The 15,953-nt window shown below is 43.7% G+C and overlaps 1 protein-coding gene and 1 long non-coding RNA gene across 17 annotated transcripts in view; one reads left to right on the plus strand and one right to left on the minus strand.

Annotated features, from left to right (window-relative positions):
* The window catches only part of MEF2A (myocyte enhancer factor 2A), a 160,297-nt gene that overhangs the window by 140,070 nt on the left and 4,274 nt on the right, over nucleotides 1-15,953 (plus strand). For 10 of the 14 annotated variants that reach the window (XM_045070594.1, XM_045070589.1, XM_045070590.1 and 7 more), the window contains 3 exons: nucleotides 8,386-8,409; nucleotides 11,378-11,504; nucleotides 15,033-15,159. In XM_045070594.1, the coding sequence (XP_044926529.1) occupies nucleotides 8,386-8,409; nucleotides 11,378-11,504; nucleotide 15,033 (152 nt within the window). In that variant the 3' untranslated portion in view covers nucleotides 15,034-15,159. Of the gene's footprint in view, nucleotides 1-8,385; nucleotides 8,410-11,377; nucleotides 11,505-15,032; nucleotides 15,160-15,953 lie in introns of those variants that run through there. The other 4 variants (XM_045070595.1, XM_045070591.1, XM_045070586.1 and 1 more) reach the window with 1 other exon arrangement.
* On the minus strand, nucleotides 3,390-15,038 carry LOC123389296. Of its 3 annotated transcripts, none has more exons than XR_006603883.1 (3): nucleotides 11,740-15,038; nucleotides 7,414-11,140; nucleotides 3,390-7,052 (listed from the first exon to the last, which is right to left on the minus strand). It is a non-coding gene; the product is annotated as an uncharacterized LOC123389296 (long non-coding RNA). The 3 variants fall into 3 exon arrangements; XR_006603882.1 differs by lacking the exon at nucleotides 11,740-15,038 and having other exon boundaries at nucleotides 7,414-10,292; nucleotides 10,963-11,379; XR_006603881.1 differs by lacking the exon at nucleotides 11,740-15,038 and having other exon boundaries at nucleotides 7,414-7,641; nucleotides 10,118-11,379.

Raw genomic sequence — 15,953 nt, forward strand, 5'->3', positions numbered from 1 at the left:
AGTTCTCCTTGAATAGATCATGGTGCTGAGATTTCATGGCAACCAAGTGGCCCAAACTTAAGGAAGAGACAGATACTGTAGGGAGAGGACGTTGGAGCACTGTTTTGTCTGGGTAGGACACACGTAATGAGAGGTTCAGCTCAGATGCTTGGGGAATTGCTGGAGGCCAAGTGTTCACTGGCAGGACCATGTAAACCCCTAGTACTCTGACGTAGGTGAAGTCCAAGTTCTTTTGGAGGCTTTTTCTTCACAAACCCCACTGGGTGCTCACAGAAGAGATTGGGAACATCCTGAAGATATCTCCCCTATGATGTACGGCTGAGAAAAGGGAAGAGCAGCCCCTGTAATAGGGACAAAATGTGCTGCCTGGACCCTTCTCCCCTTTCTGTCCTATGGACCAGAAGTGTTCATCTGTGAGGGGATGAACGACAGAAAGTGTCACCCTCCAGGCCCTTTGGCGACCTCCCATTGTATCTTGACAAATGGAAAAGGAAAAACATTTGAAGCCAGGGCGGAGGCGCAGGAACAATGTGAATGCCAAGAGCATGGCAGGTGCCCAAGAGGCCCCAGCCCGGGGCGCAGCACCCAGAGGGGAAGGCTGCAGACTGAGAATGGATCACACACTGGAGAAAAACCGACTTCCGGCAAACCAGCCTCACTTCCTGCTGCAGGGATTCGGGGCCCATGGTGGCGGCACTGAGGGTGATGACTGCACCCATGAGCTCCAACTCAGCCCAATTCCTAACTAAATGAACTCCAACCAAGCGCTAAAGACCTATTGGTCTGTAGGTCAGTGAAGTTAACCCAAACTGCAAAACAAAGAGCAGAACAAATCTTCCAAGAGCTGTGGACTTCTATCAGGTGGTTTAACATATTTGTCATTGGAATTCCAAAAAGAAGGGAGAGAGAACAGAGCAGAAGAAATATTTGAAGAAACAATAACACCAAGTAGGACAAATACACACTCATTTCAGATTGCTAAAAGCAAAGGACAACAAGGAGAAAATCTTAAAGGCAGCCAGAGGAAAGAGAAGGAAAAAGAAAATATATACCATACTTCTCTTCAGAAATTATGCAAGCTATAAAACCACGGAGTAACCTGCGGTGCTGGAATTCAAAACAAGAAACCCTCAACCTGGAATTCTGTATCCAGCAAAGTTGTCTTTCAGAAATGAAAGAGAAATAAAAACTTTCTCAAACAAAAAAATCTGGGGAATTTATTGCTGGGAGATCTGTTCTGCAAAAAATGCTGAAGGAAGTCCTTCTGCAAAGGGACTGTGATGCCAGCAAAACTTGGATCTACACAGAGAAATATAGAACAATGGAAATGAAATAAATGAAGATAAAATAAAACACAATTTATTTTCCCCTACATTTTGTAAACATTTTAGATTACAAAGATAGTACAGAAAGTTCTCCTAATGCTTCATACCAGTTTCTCCGATTATTAACATCTTGCATTAGGATAGTACAATAGTACTGTAGTACTGCATAGTACTAAAAGGTCAGTATTGATACATTATTATTCACAGAACTTTTGTACTTTATTCAGATTTCTTTAGTTTTTAAACCACATAGCTTGTGTTCTGGGACCCCATCCAAGACACCACATTACACTTAGTAGGCTGTTTCCTCAGACTCCTCTTGGTTGTGATAGTTTCTAAGTCTTTCCTTGCTTTAATGACCTTGACAGTTTTGAGAAGTACTAGTAAGGTATTTTGTAGAATGTCCTTCCATTGGGACTTTTTTCCCCACGTTTTACTCATGATTAGACTGGGGTTATGGGTTTCAGGGAGGAAGGCCACAACTCAAGTGTGCCATTTTGATCACCTCATACAAAGGGTACATAGTATCATTATGAGTAATTACTGTTGTTGTCAACCTTGGTCACCTTGCTGATGCAGTGTTGCATGGGTTTCTGTGCTGCAAAGTTACACTTCTTCCTTTGCGTACTGTCCTCTTTGGAAAGAAGTCCTATGCAAGGTCCATACTTAAGGAGTGGGGAATTAGGCTCTACCTCCTTGAGGGCAGAATATCTACATAAATTATTTGGAGTTCTTCTGAACAGGTGATTTATCTGTTTGCTTTTATTATTTAATGATTTACATTAATACAGACTTATGGATATTTATACTACTAAATTCTGCTAACATATAGTTCTACCAATACTGTTTCATTCTGTTGCTCATATTCCAGCTTTAGCTGTCGAGGACTTTTCACTTGGTTCCAGTTCCTCTGAAAATACACCCTCATCCTTGTGGAGTTATTTTTGGCAGGGAGGGGGTAATGAAGGTTACTTTAAAATTTTTCAGTTACAACGAAGTGTTCCAGGCTCATCTTGTATATTCCCTGCCCCAGTCCCAGAATCAGTCATTTCTCTAAGGAACCTGGTTCCTTATTATTGGAGACTGGTATTAGAAACCGGAATCCAGGCATCTCTCTCTTTTTCATTGTTCTAAAAGATCACTACTTTCTAAAGCAAAAATAGCGGGAATGAATTTGGTGCTTATAATACATGTAGAAATAAAGTGTAGGACAACAAAAGACAGGAAGCAAAGTTGTAAACACACTGTTCGAAGCCCTTACTCTACACCTAATATGATATCTACTTGACGGTAAACTCTAGTTAACTAAAGATGTATGTTATAAAACCTAGTGCAACTACAGAAAACAATTTAAAAAGAGGTATAAAAAGTCAATAGAGAAGATAAAATGGAATTATAAAAAAATGCTCGAATAGCCCAAGATATGGGAGAAAACAGAAAAATACAACAAAGAGACAATGAGACAAATAAATACAGCTAACAACATTGTAGATTGTAATCCAACCATACAAGTAATCACACTGAATGTGGTCGTAAACATCAGTTAAAAGACAAAATGTCAGATTGTTTAAGAAAAGGAAGGTCATGGCGATTCACAAACCTGTACCCCTGGGGATAAAAATACATCATATGTTTATTTATTTATTTTTTAAGATTTTATTTATTTGACGGACAGAGATCACAAGTAGGCAGAGAGGCAGGCAGAGAGAGAGGAGGAAGCAGGCTCCCTGCTGAGTGGAGAACCCGATGCGGGGCTCGATCCCAGGTCGCTGAGATCATGACCTGAGCCGAAGACAGAGGCTTTAACCCACTGAGTCACCCAGGCACCCCCATTATATGTTTATTTAAAAAATTAATTAATTAATTTTAAAAAAAGGAAGGTCATACTATACACAGTCTATAGAAACCCTACTTTAAATATAAAGGCATAGGTTAGCAGATAGAGAAAACATACTATGCAAATGTTAACCACAAGAAGGCTAGTGTAGCAATATTAATTTCAGACAATATGGGCTTCACAAGAAGGAATATTATCAAGAATAAAGAAGGACTTCACACAGTCCATTTTCCAAGAAATAAGTATCTTTAATGTATACACACGTAACAGCCTGCCTTCCAAATTTGTAAGCCAAAAACTGATGGAACTAAAAGGTGAAATAGAAAAATCCACAACTGTAGCTGGAAACTTAAACATTCTTCTCTCCGTAATCGGCAGAACAAGCAGGCAGAAAAATCTGTACGGATCTGGACGACCTGAGCAATACTCAGCCAGCCTCACCAGTACTCTAACAGACTTTTATGGGACACTTCACAACAGCAGAGCATAACATTTTTCTTAAGGGCCCTTGGAACATTCACCAAGATAGACCATTACCTGTGCCATAAAGTAAATCTCAACAAATATCAAAGAATTAAAATCATCTAGATTATATTCTCTGATCATAATGAAATCATAACAGAAAGGAAAAATCCTTATATATTGAGAAATTAACACACTTTTAAATAATCTCTGGGTCAAAGAGGAAATCTCAGGAGAAATTATAAAATATGTATGTGTGTATGTGTGTGTATGTATGTATATGAGAGAGGGAAACTTACAGCATTTGATGTTTATATTAGAAAAGAGAAGGTACTAAATCAGTAAACATTTGTTAAAACTCATAAACTCAAGAAAGAAGAGCAAAAACTTAACCCAAAGCAATCAAAAGAAAAATTTCAGAAATAAATGAAATTTAAAACGAAAGCAATAGAGAAAAGCAATCAAGCAAAGCCTAGTTTTTTTATTGCTAAACTTCTGGCCAAGCTGACCAAATTAAAAGAGAAGGCACAGGTTATCAATATCAAGAATGAAAGAGGTACTGGCAGAAAGGTGGGCGCCAGTGGACAAAACAGAGAGCCCAGAAAATAGACCTACACAAATATATTCTGTTGTATTTTGACAAAGGCAGTAAAGCAGTTCAGCCGAGAAAGGATAGCTGGTCCAACGGACTCTCCTGGAACAGTTCACCATCCATATGCAAAAATAAAACCTCAAAATACAAATCATACTTTATGCAAAAATTAACTAAAAACGCATCATAGACTCAAGCATAAAATACAAAACTCTGAAACTTTTAGAAGAAAATTTTGGAAGAACCAATACATCAAAAACATGATCCATAAAGAAAATTCTGATATATTGATGCTATCAAAACAGTTTCACTATCAAAAAGTTTTACTCTGTAAACGGTCCTACCCAGAGAATAAAAAGACAGCCTACAGATAAGAAACTGTTTGCAAATCACATACTCGTAAAGGACCTGCTTCTATGATGATACAACTGTACATCTATTAGGATGACTAAGATTTAAAAAATAAAATCAGTGGTACTGTGATAGCATTGTATGGGGACAGATGGAAAAGCTACACTTGTGAGCACAGCATACTGTATGGAGTTGGGGAACTGCTGTGTTGTACACCTGAAAAAATGTAACATCATGTGTCAGCTTTACTCGGGTGCCTGGTTGGCTCAGTCGGTTAAGTGTCCAGCTCTTGATTTCAGCTCAGGTTTTGATATCAGAGTTCAAGACCCGCTGATATCAGAGTTCAAGGCGAGTTCAAGACCCGATGAGGCCTACTTAAAAACAAAACAAAAACCCAGCATTCTAAAATGCCAAGTTCTGACAAGGATGCAGAGCAACAAGAACTCTCGTATATTCATGCTTAGAGCAAAGTCACACACCACTTGGGAAAAGAGATCAACAACGTCTTACAAAGTTAAATATATACTTGTCATACAACCCAACAGTCCTCTCCTAGAGAATTTACACAAGTGAACGGAGAACTGTGCTTATAGAAATCTGTATTTTTCACAGTTGCCAAAAACTGAGAACAACCTAGATGTCCTTCCAACAGAAGAATGGATGGATATACACACTGTGGTACATCCAGACAAAGGAGTACTGCTCAGCAATAAAAAGGGACGAGCCACTTATTCACAGCAGTATAGATGATCTTAAATGAGTTTTGCTAAGTGAAAGAAGCTGGATCCGAAAGACTACATAGCATGTGATTCCATTTATATTTCATTCTGCAAAATGCAAAACAGATCAGTAGTTGCCAGGGATGGAGAGGAGTTGACTGCAAAGGGTATGTGAGGTGAATTTTTGAGGCGATGGAACTCTTCAGTGATCCTGTGCTGGTGGGTGTGCATATGAGTCTATGCCTCTGTTAAAACTCATAAAACTGTACAAAGAGTGGTTTTACTATATGCAGTTAAAAATCAACCAGGATTCCAGGGGAACTGCAGATGGAATACAGACTGTGACACATGAATATGGCTGTAGTACAAGTCTGTGACAGGATGATCCGGAAGGGGACGGGGAAGGAGCTCTCAGTAACTTTGGAAACGGTTTTAACTCTAGATAGAGAAAACAAAAAAATGAGGAAGTCGTTGTGCTCAAGATGGTACATTTGTTAGACAACACTCAAACAGTGAATACATTGTAGATAAAGCCAGGTTTTTCATTGTTGGGGGGGGAAAAACTTACAAATAAGCAAGGTGGTTGGGGTTGGGGAAGGAAGGCTATAGTGAAGACTGTGTTTCTGGGCTATTGTTGGAACTTTCAGTATGAACTTACTTTCTTAACATAGATAGAGAAATATCAATGTATATACACGTGAATAGTGTACTTCATATATTTCCTAGCTCTACCGACAGACCCTTCAGGTAATGGCACCTGATAACTGAACACACCTAGTACTCAGATCTTCGTTTCTAAACATTCTCCAATAAAAGGAATCAGGATTCCTTGGAGAAATGATTGATTATAGAGTGGGGGCAATGAAAATACAGGATGAGTCGGAGGTGCCAGAGGATAAGGAAGTGCAGGTGAAATGCTTACAGGAACCAGCCTCTCCGAAGAGCTCCAGTGGCCCAAACTAGAACAATTTAAGCAACAAAATAAGTAACAATAGTATTGGATTAGTAACCAAGGAATACAAAATACCAAGTCTGTCATTGATAAAAATGATGAAAGAAACAGCTCTTCCTTAGAGAAGAGTTCTAATTATTACATGTAGAAAGAATGAGAGAAATAGCAAATCATCACTGTCATTACCACAGTACAGAGATCATGGCCAGACAGGGTCAATGGATGCTAAAATGAGTGAGCGAAATTTTAAGGAAAAACAGGGTGTTTGCATAGCCTCAAAATGTCTCTCCCCAAATAACTGACAAAGGGAACAATAGTAATTTTGTAGTAGGGAGTCCTCGAAGACGCGACTTTCTCCAGCAGTCGAGTTTAACATCACCAATAATGGAATGACATACCTTCTGGTATGTGCTAAGAGGGTCACATCACCTCTTTGGTACTCTTCCAAAAATCCATGCTCTCTATCCAAGAAAATTTAAGACCCAAATTACAGGATGTTCCATGAGATATCCACCCAGTACTCTGCAGTTTTTAAGGTCATGCAAAATGAGTTAAGATGGAGGGAGCGGTCACAGACCAGAGGAGACGAAGGGTATGTGACCGGTAAGGGCATGTGGGATGCAGCATCCAGTCCTGGAGTGGAAAAAGGACATCGGTGAAAGACGGGTGAAATCCAGGTGAAGTCCTGTAGCCACAGTTATTGCTGCGTTCCTCTGTCAGTTTGACAGTTGTCTCGTGCTTCTTTGAGAGGCAGACCGGGTGGGGTGGTGCTGGGGTGTGTGCTGTGATGGTGCGCTCTCTTCACAGCCGCTCTCTACGGGTAAAATTATTGCAGGATACCGAGTTAAAGATACACACAGGTGTAACAGGTAACCCCGAAAAGAAAAACATGTGGGCATTCAGGGTAGTCATTTGGCTCACCTTTTAGGAACAGGATGTCGAACACCTGCCCCTGTCTTTCAGAGAGGCTACAGAAAGTTTCATTTAAGGCTCAGTCAACTGCAGAAGGTAAGGGCAGACCTGCATGGAGGCCTTCAGCAGCTGGTCAGGACTATCTCTGTCTGGGCTTTCTTTCAGAGATCATGAAGCAGCTCTTAGAAGACTCAGAATTTGCCATATAAACTATTTTACACCCTTGGCCTGGCAGGTGCAAGTGGAAACCACACAGCACTTACCTGCGGTATTTGCACGCGGGTCCTGTGGTTGGAGGCCTGTGAAGATCTGTGTAACTCCGCCGCTGAAGGGCCTCTCGCCCACATTTGAGACAGCAGCTGTAGGCTGGGCGCTTGTTTTTCAGAGTCTGTGTTACCGTTTGTTTGCAGGTTGGCTGGCTTTTGGATCCGGGTCTCCTCCATCACTGATGCTTACAAAGACTTCCGTAGATTGACAGAGAAATTTGACTCCTTCAAGTAAAATAAGAAAGCACTAGCTAGCAGATTATTTCTAGACTGTTAGTATTTTCTAAATGCTTAGAAGAAGAGCAAATATGTGTTCTTCATCTCTTTTCTGGACGTGATTTATCAGTTCAGTTCTCTTCCAGTCTCATTAGCTTCATACATGTTACTGTTTTTCCGCAGTGAAACTATACACACAAAAGCTGGATTTGCATCTAAATCCATGTTATCCAAGACTGTTACCAACTACTGTTGGAGTTCTTCTTGTTTTGTAACACTATGCTAGCTGCGGTGGGAAATTAGAAAACAAAATAATTCCTGCCCACCGAAAAGCACACATCTAGGAGATAAATAATGGACGTGTGTGACCAGGTGGGCTAGGGATGCGAGGACGAAGTACTCTCAGGGTTTCAAGTATAAACCGGTGTCATGATGAGGAACTCTGTTTAAACACAGTGGCGGTAGCCCGGCGGTATGTGGGTGAGGCCGACACAGGAGTGGACGAAGCCAGGGAGCAGGGGCAGCTTTAAAGCCTGGCCTGCAAGAATCCGAAGAATCTTTCTTCTGAAAGCAGCTACTAGTGGAGATACGATAAATACTTTATATTTGTATTCACTGCTTATATTTAATCATCTCTTTAGAGTTCCAAGCAACTGCTAGTGTCCGAATAACGTGTTTTTCTAAAGAAATATTTTATTTTTGAGTATCAACAGTCTTAGTAACTCTCGTATCCCTCTCATGTGCTGAGTGCAGTCGGAGGAAGAGGAATTGGAGTTGGTGAGTGTGCGTTTCTGCTTGAAGGGAGTTGCAAAAGATCTGGAAAGTACTAATTCTCTTAAGTGTTTATATCTAACCAGTGTTCCCTTTGTTACACAGTTTTTCTTGCTGTTATAAAACACTATCCAAGCACTTTTAATAACGGAACCAATCTAGTACTACTGAGTCCATCCCGTTTTTCTGCTTATAGTTGTATATCTTGACCCATTTTGTTTGTTGGAGGGAACATTGGAACAGAGCCTTTAAAAACAATAGCTGTCAATGATCACAAGACACTTGCTAAAGATTTTTTTTAAGGAAAGATATAAAATACCTTATATAGTTCCCCAAATTATTAACATATTTTTAGAAAATGACTTCACCCTCAAAGTTCCTCAGATTGTAACACATGGTCTTGTGTTATTTCTCTTTCTTTCAAAAAGATTACATCATTTTTGGTGAGGTCACTTTTTTCAGAGTTGAAATTATTTCATACTGCATGAGATGATCTGAACCATAAGGGGGGTTCCCTGTTTGCTAAAAGGAATGTCTGTAATTTAATATACACAAATTTACCTTTTTCTATCAGTACATACTCTGTTGTTAAAAGTTTTCTAAAATAAATGATTTCTATTGGCTTCTCTTCTAGAAAATAAATTTGACTAAAAATAACTTTTATCTCTTCTTTGGGATCTAAAACCCAAAATTCACAGAAATCATATAAATTCAGTCAGTTGCTAATTAGTGACCTTAAGGGAGAAAAACCTGAAAATGTTTAGTTTGTAGCATGGACATAGGTTCAGATTGCATGAGAGCATGGGGGGAAGGCATCTGTTGGTTTTATTTATATTTTATTATTACATATATATGCATGCTGGTGTGTTTTGCACAGTCTGTGTCTTTTTAGATAAGGTTGTCTGTGTTCTGTCCTTAAACTAAGAGATCATTCTTTAACTTCGTGATCACTCACAGTTTTAGATGTGGTTTTGTATTCAGTAAACTAAAATATACTAGTGTGCCATCAACTGTGGTGTTGGATTATATCATGTGAAGATTTAGACTTTCTTCTGGGGAAATACTTTATTTAGTGATATGGTAATAATTAGAAAATGGAAGTTTATAATTAAAGATAAAATGATTTGTCTTCGACTGTTTACCCTTAGGAAGTTAGTTGTCACAAGTGTTTCCTTTCAATTCTGTAGCAGTATGTTGCCCTCTAGTGGTCCCACAAGTCTCTTACTCAGAAAAATCAATGCCTTGGAGATTCGGAGCTTTGATGCATCCTGCCCCGATATATTGGCATTCACTGTTACACACACACACACACACACACACACACCACCTCTTCTTGAGGTCATGCCCGGAGATTGCCATGGAGTTGAAGCCCTGGCATGGATAGAGTTAGGCCAAACTGGGTCATGCTGTGTTCTTTCGCCTACTATCTGACTCTGAGTTTCCAGATTAAGTCCAAAGTATATCTCTACCTCAAAAACTCATTAAAATTATTAACTTGATGCTGAGATGAACATGTGTTCCCACTTACCATACACTGACTTCCACCCACTTAAAGTTCACTCCCCAGTTACAGAATCTCAAAGATAAATTTCTAAATCTTTGAAAACCACAAGGTGAAGAAAGACTCTCATGGTGAGAGCCGGGCTGCTGAGATGCCTTGAGAAGACTTGCTGTTCTAAACAACCTCGCTTTGTGGTAGCTCCAGGGGTCTTACCTGTGGATCTGAAGTGACATAGAAATGTGGGCCAGAGGGTTTCTCAGGAGAGTCATTTAAGGATACTGTCTTACATCTGGGTGGTACTCCAGTCACCAGAGCACTTCCCACCTCTTGGCTCATTAGAGCTTCCCAGTAGTGCCCAAGGCCGGCAGCACAAAGATCACTGTCTTCCCTGCTGTGCAAACAGAGAGGTTCAGAAAAGTGAAATGATTCCCCCCTCCCCAAGCTTAGGAAGTCGGGAATTGGGGAGAAAAACGTAGGTGATGTCTCTATATTAAAAGCCCTGGGCTAGTTGTGCTTTGGCCTTCTTGGGTGCTGAACCCATGGATCATGGAGTCTGTTCTTTCTATGATCCTGCTTTTGGAGCATTCCTGGAAGCCCCTGTCGTGAGAAAGTGCTGTCACCCCTGAAACGTAGAGTGGCCATGTCAGGCTGACTTGATTATCAGTAGTTGGGTTTTTTCACTCCCGGTACAGATAGGATACGGTGTAGATGGAGTCGGTCAGCAAGCATTTAGTGTTGCCCCATTCGCCGTCTCATGAGAAGTGCGCTAGTCACAAGCTCTCCACGCAAAGCCTCTCCTTTCAGAAGTGTCGGGAGCCTGTGCAGGGATGTGTATTGGAACCTGCTGCCAAGAAATAGGTCACTGGGGGGAGGGGGTGACAGTAGGGGAGCCTGAGCATGTATGGGGGTGGGGAACCGGGGGGTGTGGGTGTAGCAACTGTAGGAGCGCAGGGCAGGAAAACTGGAAGCAAACTCTACTTCAGGAAGCCAGGACCTCACAGCACACTAACATGGGAATGCTGCCGGTGCAAGTGGTTTTGATCCCTAAACTTACTTACACTCTCAGGATACAAAAGACTTTTGGCTCTCCTCGGCTCGAAAACCTAGATGTTTGATTTGGGGCAGCCTGGCGGTATTTTAGTGCCAGCAGGTCCTCATTTATGGTAACCCATCAAAGCATTCTCACCCAGAGTGCAGGTTTCTGTTTTAAGGATATATCCTTGCCACCGATAAACACTATGAAAGACAAGGGAAAGTGAATAATTAATGTAAAACTATGTCCCTTGAAATTAAATATTTAGTTCCCATTAGTATTTCTAAGGGTTTTTTTCACATCATCACTGCTTTAAGACATAATGACGTTCACATCATAAAACTGTGAAAAATGTCACTTTTAAATAGAATATTATTTTTAAAATACTAAGGCTGAATATAAATACTCAAATAATGACCCTTTTTTCTACTCTCTCACAGAATACCCAAAGGATAAGCAGTTCTCAAGCCACTCAGCCTCTAGCTACCCCAGTCGTGTCTGTGACCACCCCGAGCTTGCCTCCGCAGGGACTCGTGTACTCAGCCATGCCGACCGCCTACAACACTGGTACGCCTGCTCTCTTGCCTTCTGTGGCTCGTACTTCTTTGTGGCTGGTACTTCTTTGTTTGGTGATCACCATGTGCTTCTGTGATTTTTTTTTTTTACAAGTATATTGATTGAAATCAATTATCTCCAGTTCTTTAGAGTCACATTTGGGCGTATTAAAAGACAAAGGTTAGCTTTGAAAAACGTACAAAAAAATACATTGTGGAATGATTTCCCAGTGTCCACTTTTACTTACCCTGACGAAGAAACAGAGAGCTGTTCCCAGAATCTGTGACCAGACAGGACAAGAGCGCCGCTTGGCATTTTCTCTGGTGCGTCTCGCTGCAGTCCTCCAGGCTGGCAGGTGTTGACCTGCTGGGGGGAGCACGGCCTCCGCCTGGACTCGGGACTCCGGAAGGGGACACGTGCGTGGCTGCGCCGGGCTGCTGGTGTATTCCTCCGTGTACCTACCTTTTTTAGTTTCTGTCCCTTGTGCCTCAGGAGCAAAACCAGGACATTTCTTGTTTCTCCTCAGAGCCAGTCAGTCATTCCTCCCTTCTGAGAGGAGCTTCTCACTCATTTATGTTTACTTAGACGTTTCATCTTAAAACACCTATTGCGGGGGTCTGTAAGGCAAAGTCAGCACTGCTGAGTGACCGGAGAGGTGCCGTGGGCCACGCAGGCTGTCCACAGAGGCCCGGCACGTGGCAGGTTTCTTCCAGATCAGCCGTTCTGGGGAGAGGCAGAAGGTTGGCGGTGTGGTTTTGCCTTCTTACCCGCTGAGCCAAACACCTGATGCTTCAAAGGGAGAAGGAAAGAAGGAAATAGTTAAGCGATACCTTGTCAGCTTTCAGACTGCGGGGCAGGGTATTCATCCTTTCAGGATTCTTATAAGCAGACTGTAATAAAAACCATCTAATTTTAGACTTCAGAGTAAATGCTTTAGCACAGTGCTTCCACACTGCTGTCTGACACTCCCTGCGGCCATTGATACATTTGCTTGTCACTTTAATGCTGTGTAGTTCATTTAAAACAGAATTTGAAAAGGTTTTGTTGAGAAAAGAAAGCCTCTTAGGAGAATGTCCACTACCTTTTCTAACAATCAATATGAAAAAAATGCCCAAACCTATTAAGTGCAAATTTAGAGTGAAGCGAGAGATAACACGTTCATAGAAATTCTGTGTCCTGGCGGTGATCGCCAGCTGTAGGCGCGCCCATATGCCAGGGGCAGAGCTTTTGTCCCAGGTTCGTGCCAGCTCGGGATACAGGCCGGAGCTGAGGTCAAAGCGGCTGAGGTTAGTAGTTTGTGCTCTGAGACCTGAGAACGTGAGGAAAGAGGGGGGAAAGCATGACCTGAAAGGTTCAGAGGCGCTCCAGCGGGGAAGGTGGCACTTGAACTGGTTTGGAGCGAGAGCAGTTTCTTGAGCTTTCATGACAGGTTTTCCAGAATACGTCCCTGTGCCACTGTGCGTGCTTAAGAAATGCTGTTGGATTAGCAAGAAGTTGTTTTTTAAAAATCCAGAAGGAATTACCAAAACATAAAAACAGAGTCTGATTCTCTCAAAACCATCAATCACTTGGCCTCAGTCTCATTCCTTCTTTTAACTGTGACTCAGTCTCTGTGCTCATTTTCAGAGCATGTGTGCAGCTTAATCTTAAAAAACATTATTTTTACTCTGTCTCGTTGCCCTTTTTAAACACGTCCACCTTCATCTTTCTGTAGTTTGGCAGCTGCCTCTCTGTGTAGTCAGACTCATGCCAAATGATCAGGAAAGGGATGAAGGTGGGAGCAACATTTCCAAAAGTGCAAGTTTTTATGTGGAAGAGCCCCGGTGCTTCGTCCCGTCATAAGGTCCCTCCGCAGCCCTGCTCATGTGTCCATTCAGCACACGCCTGCTGAACACTCGCTGGGTGGCAGCTGTGGGGCTGGGCACGCGGGAGTGTACGGTTCACAGCGGAACTTGGGACAGACCGCTGTGAGAATCAGGTACCACAGTCGTGTTAGGAGCTATGGAGAAGCCTCGCTAGAGGGGCACCCGTGACTCAGCGGGGCGGGGCAGGGAGATTGTTCCAGGGAGATGGCACAGGGTGTGAAGGGTGGAAACTGTAGAGGTACGTCACAATTTCTAGGCCATGTTGAAGATTTTGGATGTTGAGAGCACAGGGAAGCCAGAAAGTCATAGGCAGAGAGGTATCGTGAGCCCATTTGTTACTTTAAGATCACTTTGGCTAGTGTTCCTGGGGCAAGGCTGCGTGCTAGGAGATCGTCCGGAGGCTCGCATGGTGGCCCAGGTAGTGGATCCTGATGCCTTAGAGGAGAAGTGGTGGCAGGAAAGCTGGTGAAACAGGCAGGTTTGAGAGACAACACAGAGAACTGACGGGCCTTGGTGGTTGGCGCTGGAAGTCGGAGAGAAGTATCAAGAACACCCACAGGTTTCTGGCACAACCGAGGTGAATATCAGTGCCGTTTATTAAGATAAGGAGCAGGTTTGGAGGAGACGAGTCCAGTCGGGTGTCAGATTTGAGGGGTTTGGAGAGACATCCAAATGAACATACCAAGGAGGTAGCTGGGTGGATCTAGAGGTCAAGAGCTGGGGGCTGCAGGGGGCACCGGTGTGCATGCGGGACCCCTGCGCACCTCGGCGGGGAGTGGCTGAGGCGGTCAGAGAGCGTGGCGGGAGCAGAGTGTGGAGGCCGGCAGGATCCCAAGCAGCAGCTACGTTCTTTCCTCTGAGTCCCTTTTTTTATGAATGTTAATGCACTAGGAAGATGGGCTTCCTTAAATACCTCCCTTGAGACGGGAAAAAACAGTTAAAAGTAGAAGGGTTTTTGCCACCTCTCTTGGATAGTAAATGGAAAAAACAAGTGTTAATGAAGAACTGAAATAGCTCGATGTGTGAACGATACCTAATGTCCTGGGTCTTGGCCAGAATGATTATGACTGAGCCTTTCTGAGGAAATGAGCCACATTCTCTGTTACACTCTTGTCACACGTAAGTTTTTTCATGAACTTGAAGCTGTGTTGTGCGCAGTCAGCGATCTCCGACAGCCCCCGGCCGCGAGCGACCACTGCTCACCCGCTGTGTGCCGGCGTCCTTCACTTGGCCGCCGAGCTGGCCCCACACGAGGAGGGCTGCTGTGTCCTTCCTGCTCCCCTCTTCTCGGGAAGAGAAGAGCTGCTGCTCTAGGCTCCGTCCGGTCTGTCGCTGCTTTTCCCAGGGGGTAGCGATGCGCACGTGTCAGGCGACCGCTGCGTGCGCACGTCCCTTAGCAATGGCCCTGCCATTATTTCTATTTACAAGTCTGGAGAAAGAATCTCAACCTTTTGTGAGACAGGAGACTGTAAACAGGTAGCACAGAGTTGAGGCTGACTTTATCGAGATAATCCCAGACGAGCAAATGCAGCTAGGACCTGCCGAAAGAAAAACTGTTGTCTTTAGACGTGTGTGTTTTACGTTAGGAAGTACCTGGCTTCTCGCAGCCGGGGTAACCGGCTTGTGCTTGGGCCTTCTCTCTCTCACACGAGTGATACTTCTCTCCTTGTCCTAGATTACTCACTGACTAGCGCGGACCTGTCGGCCCTGCAGGGCTTCAACTCCCCGGGCATGCTGTCTCTGGGACAGGTGTCGGCCTGGCAGCAGCACCATTTAGGACAAGCCGCCCTCAGCTCTCTGGTGTGAGTAACTGGAAATTGTCCCCGAATCTCTCCTCCCGACCCTTGCACTTTATTTTTCTATCAGTTACAGTCTTTGGTGCTGTTGACTGTCACGTGACGGTCCTAGGATGACTTCTTCTTTATGTGGTACAAGTGTTTGGAGAAAATATTTCCTTTACGTGCTTCTGGATAATAGCTTGGGTCCTGCTCAAACTAGGCGTTCCCTGAAGAGATTCGGGAGGCAAGGCTTCTCTTCTCTGGAGATCGTGACCTAGGGGTACTGAGGCACAGGCGGCCCCCACATTGTCCCTGCTACTAGCCGTAAGCTTTTCTCACGCTTGTCCCCTCACCCTGCCCAGAACGAATGTTCTCTGCATTGAACTCTTCTCGGTGAGGGACGGTGTGGGCAGTGGGCTGGGATCATCCACATGAAACCCAGTAGCTAGCTGGCTCCACACACAAGATGCCCACCCCCTACTGTTCCTCCCGTCCTGTCCGTGGAGAAAGCCAAGGTGGTTTTCCTTGCATTTCTTCACCCGTTGGCCCTCGGGGGTCTGTTCATCCTAAATGAACACACCATGAGCTGAAAGGGTCGCTCAGCTCGGGGGAGAAGCCTGTACGCACGCTCCGCTACTCTGAGTCGGCCTGTCTGAGGCAGTGCCCTCCCCTGGAAGACAGGGTCAGGTGACGGCCTTGCAGGTACTGTGCGAGCAGTGAGCGGTGCCTCTCCCAGGGCTGGGGCAGAGGGGAAGCCAAAGGCTTCCTCTCCCGTTCTGGTCCACGCACAGCAGCGGACTCACAGTTTCGGCTCCTTC

The sequence above is a fragment of the Mustela putorius genome, unplaced genomic scaffold (assembly GCF_011764305.1).
Source record: "Mustela putorius furo isolate JIRA1106 unplaced genomic scaffold, ASM1176430v1.1 tig00003972_pilon_pilon_pilon, whole genome shotgun sequence".
Classification (NCBI taxonomy): domain Eukaryota; kingdom Metazoa; phylum Chordata; class Mammalia; order Carnivora; family Mustelidae; genus Mustela; species Mustela putorius.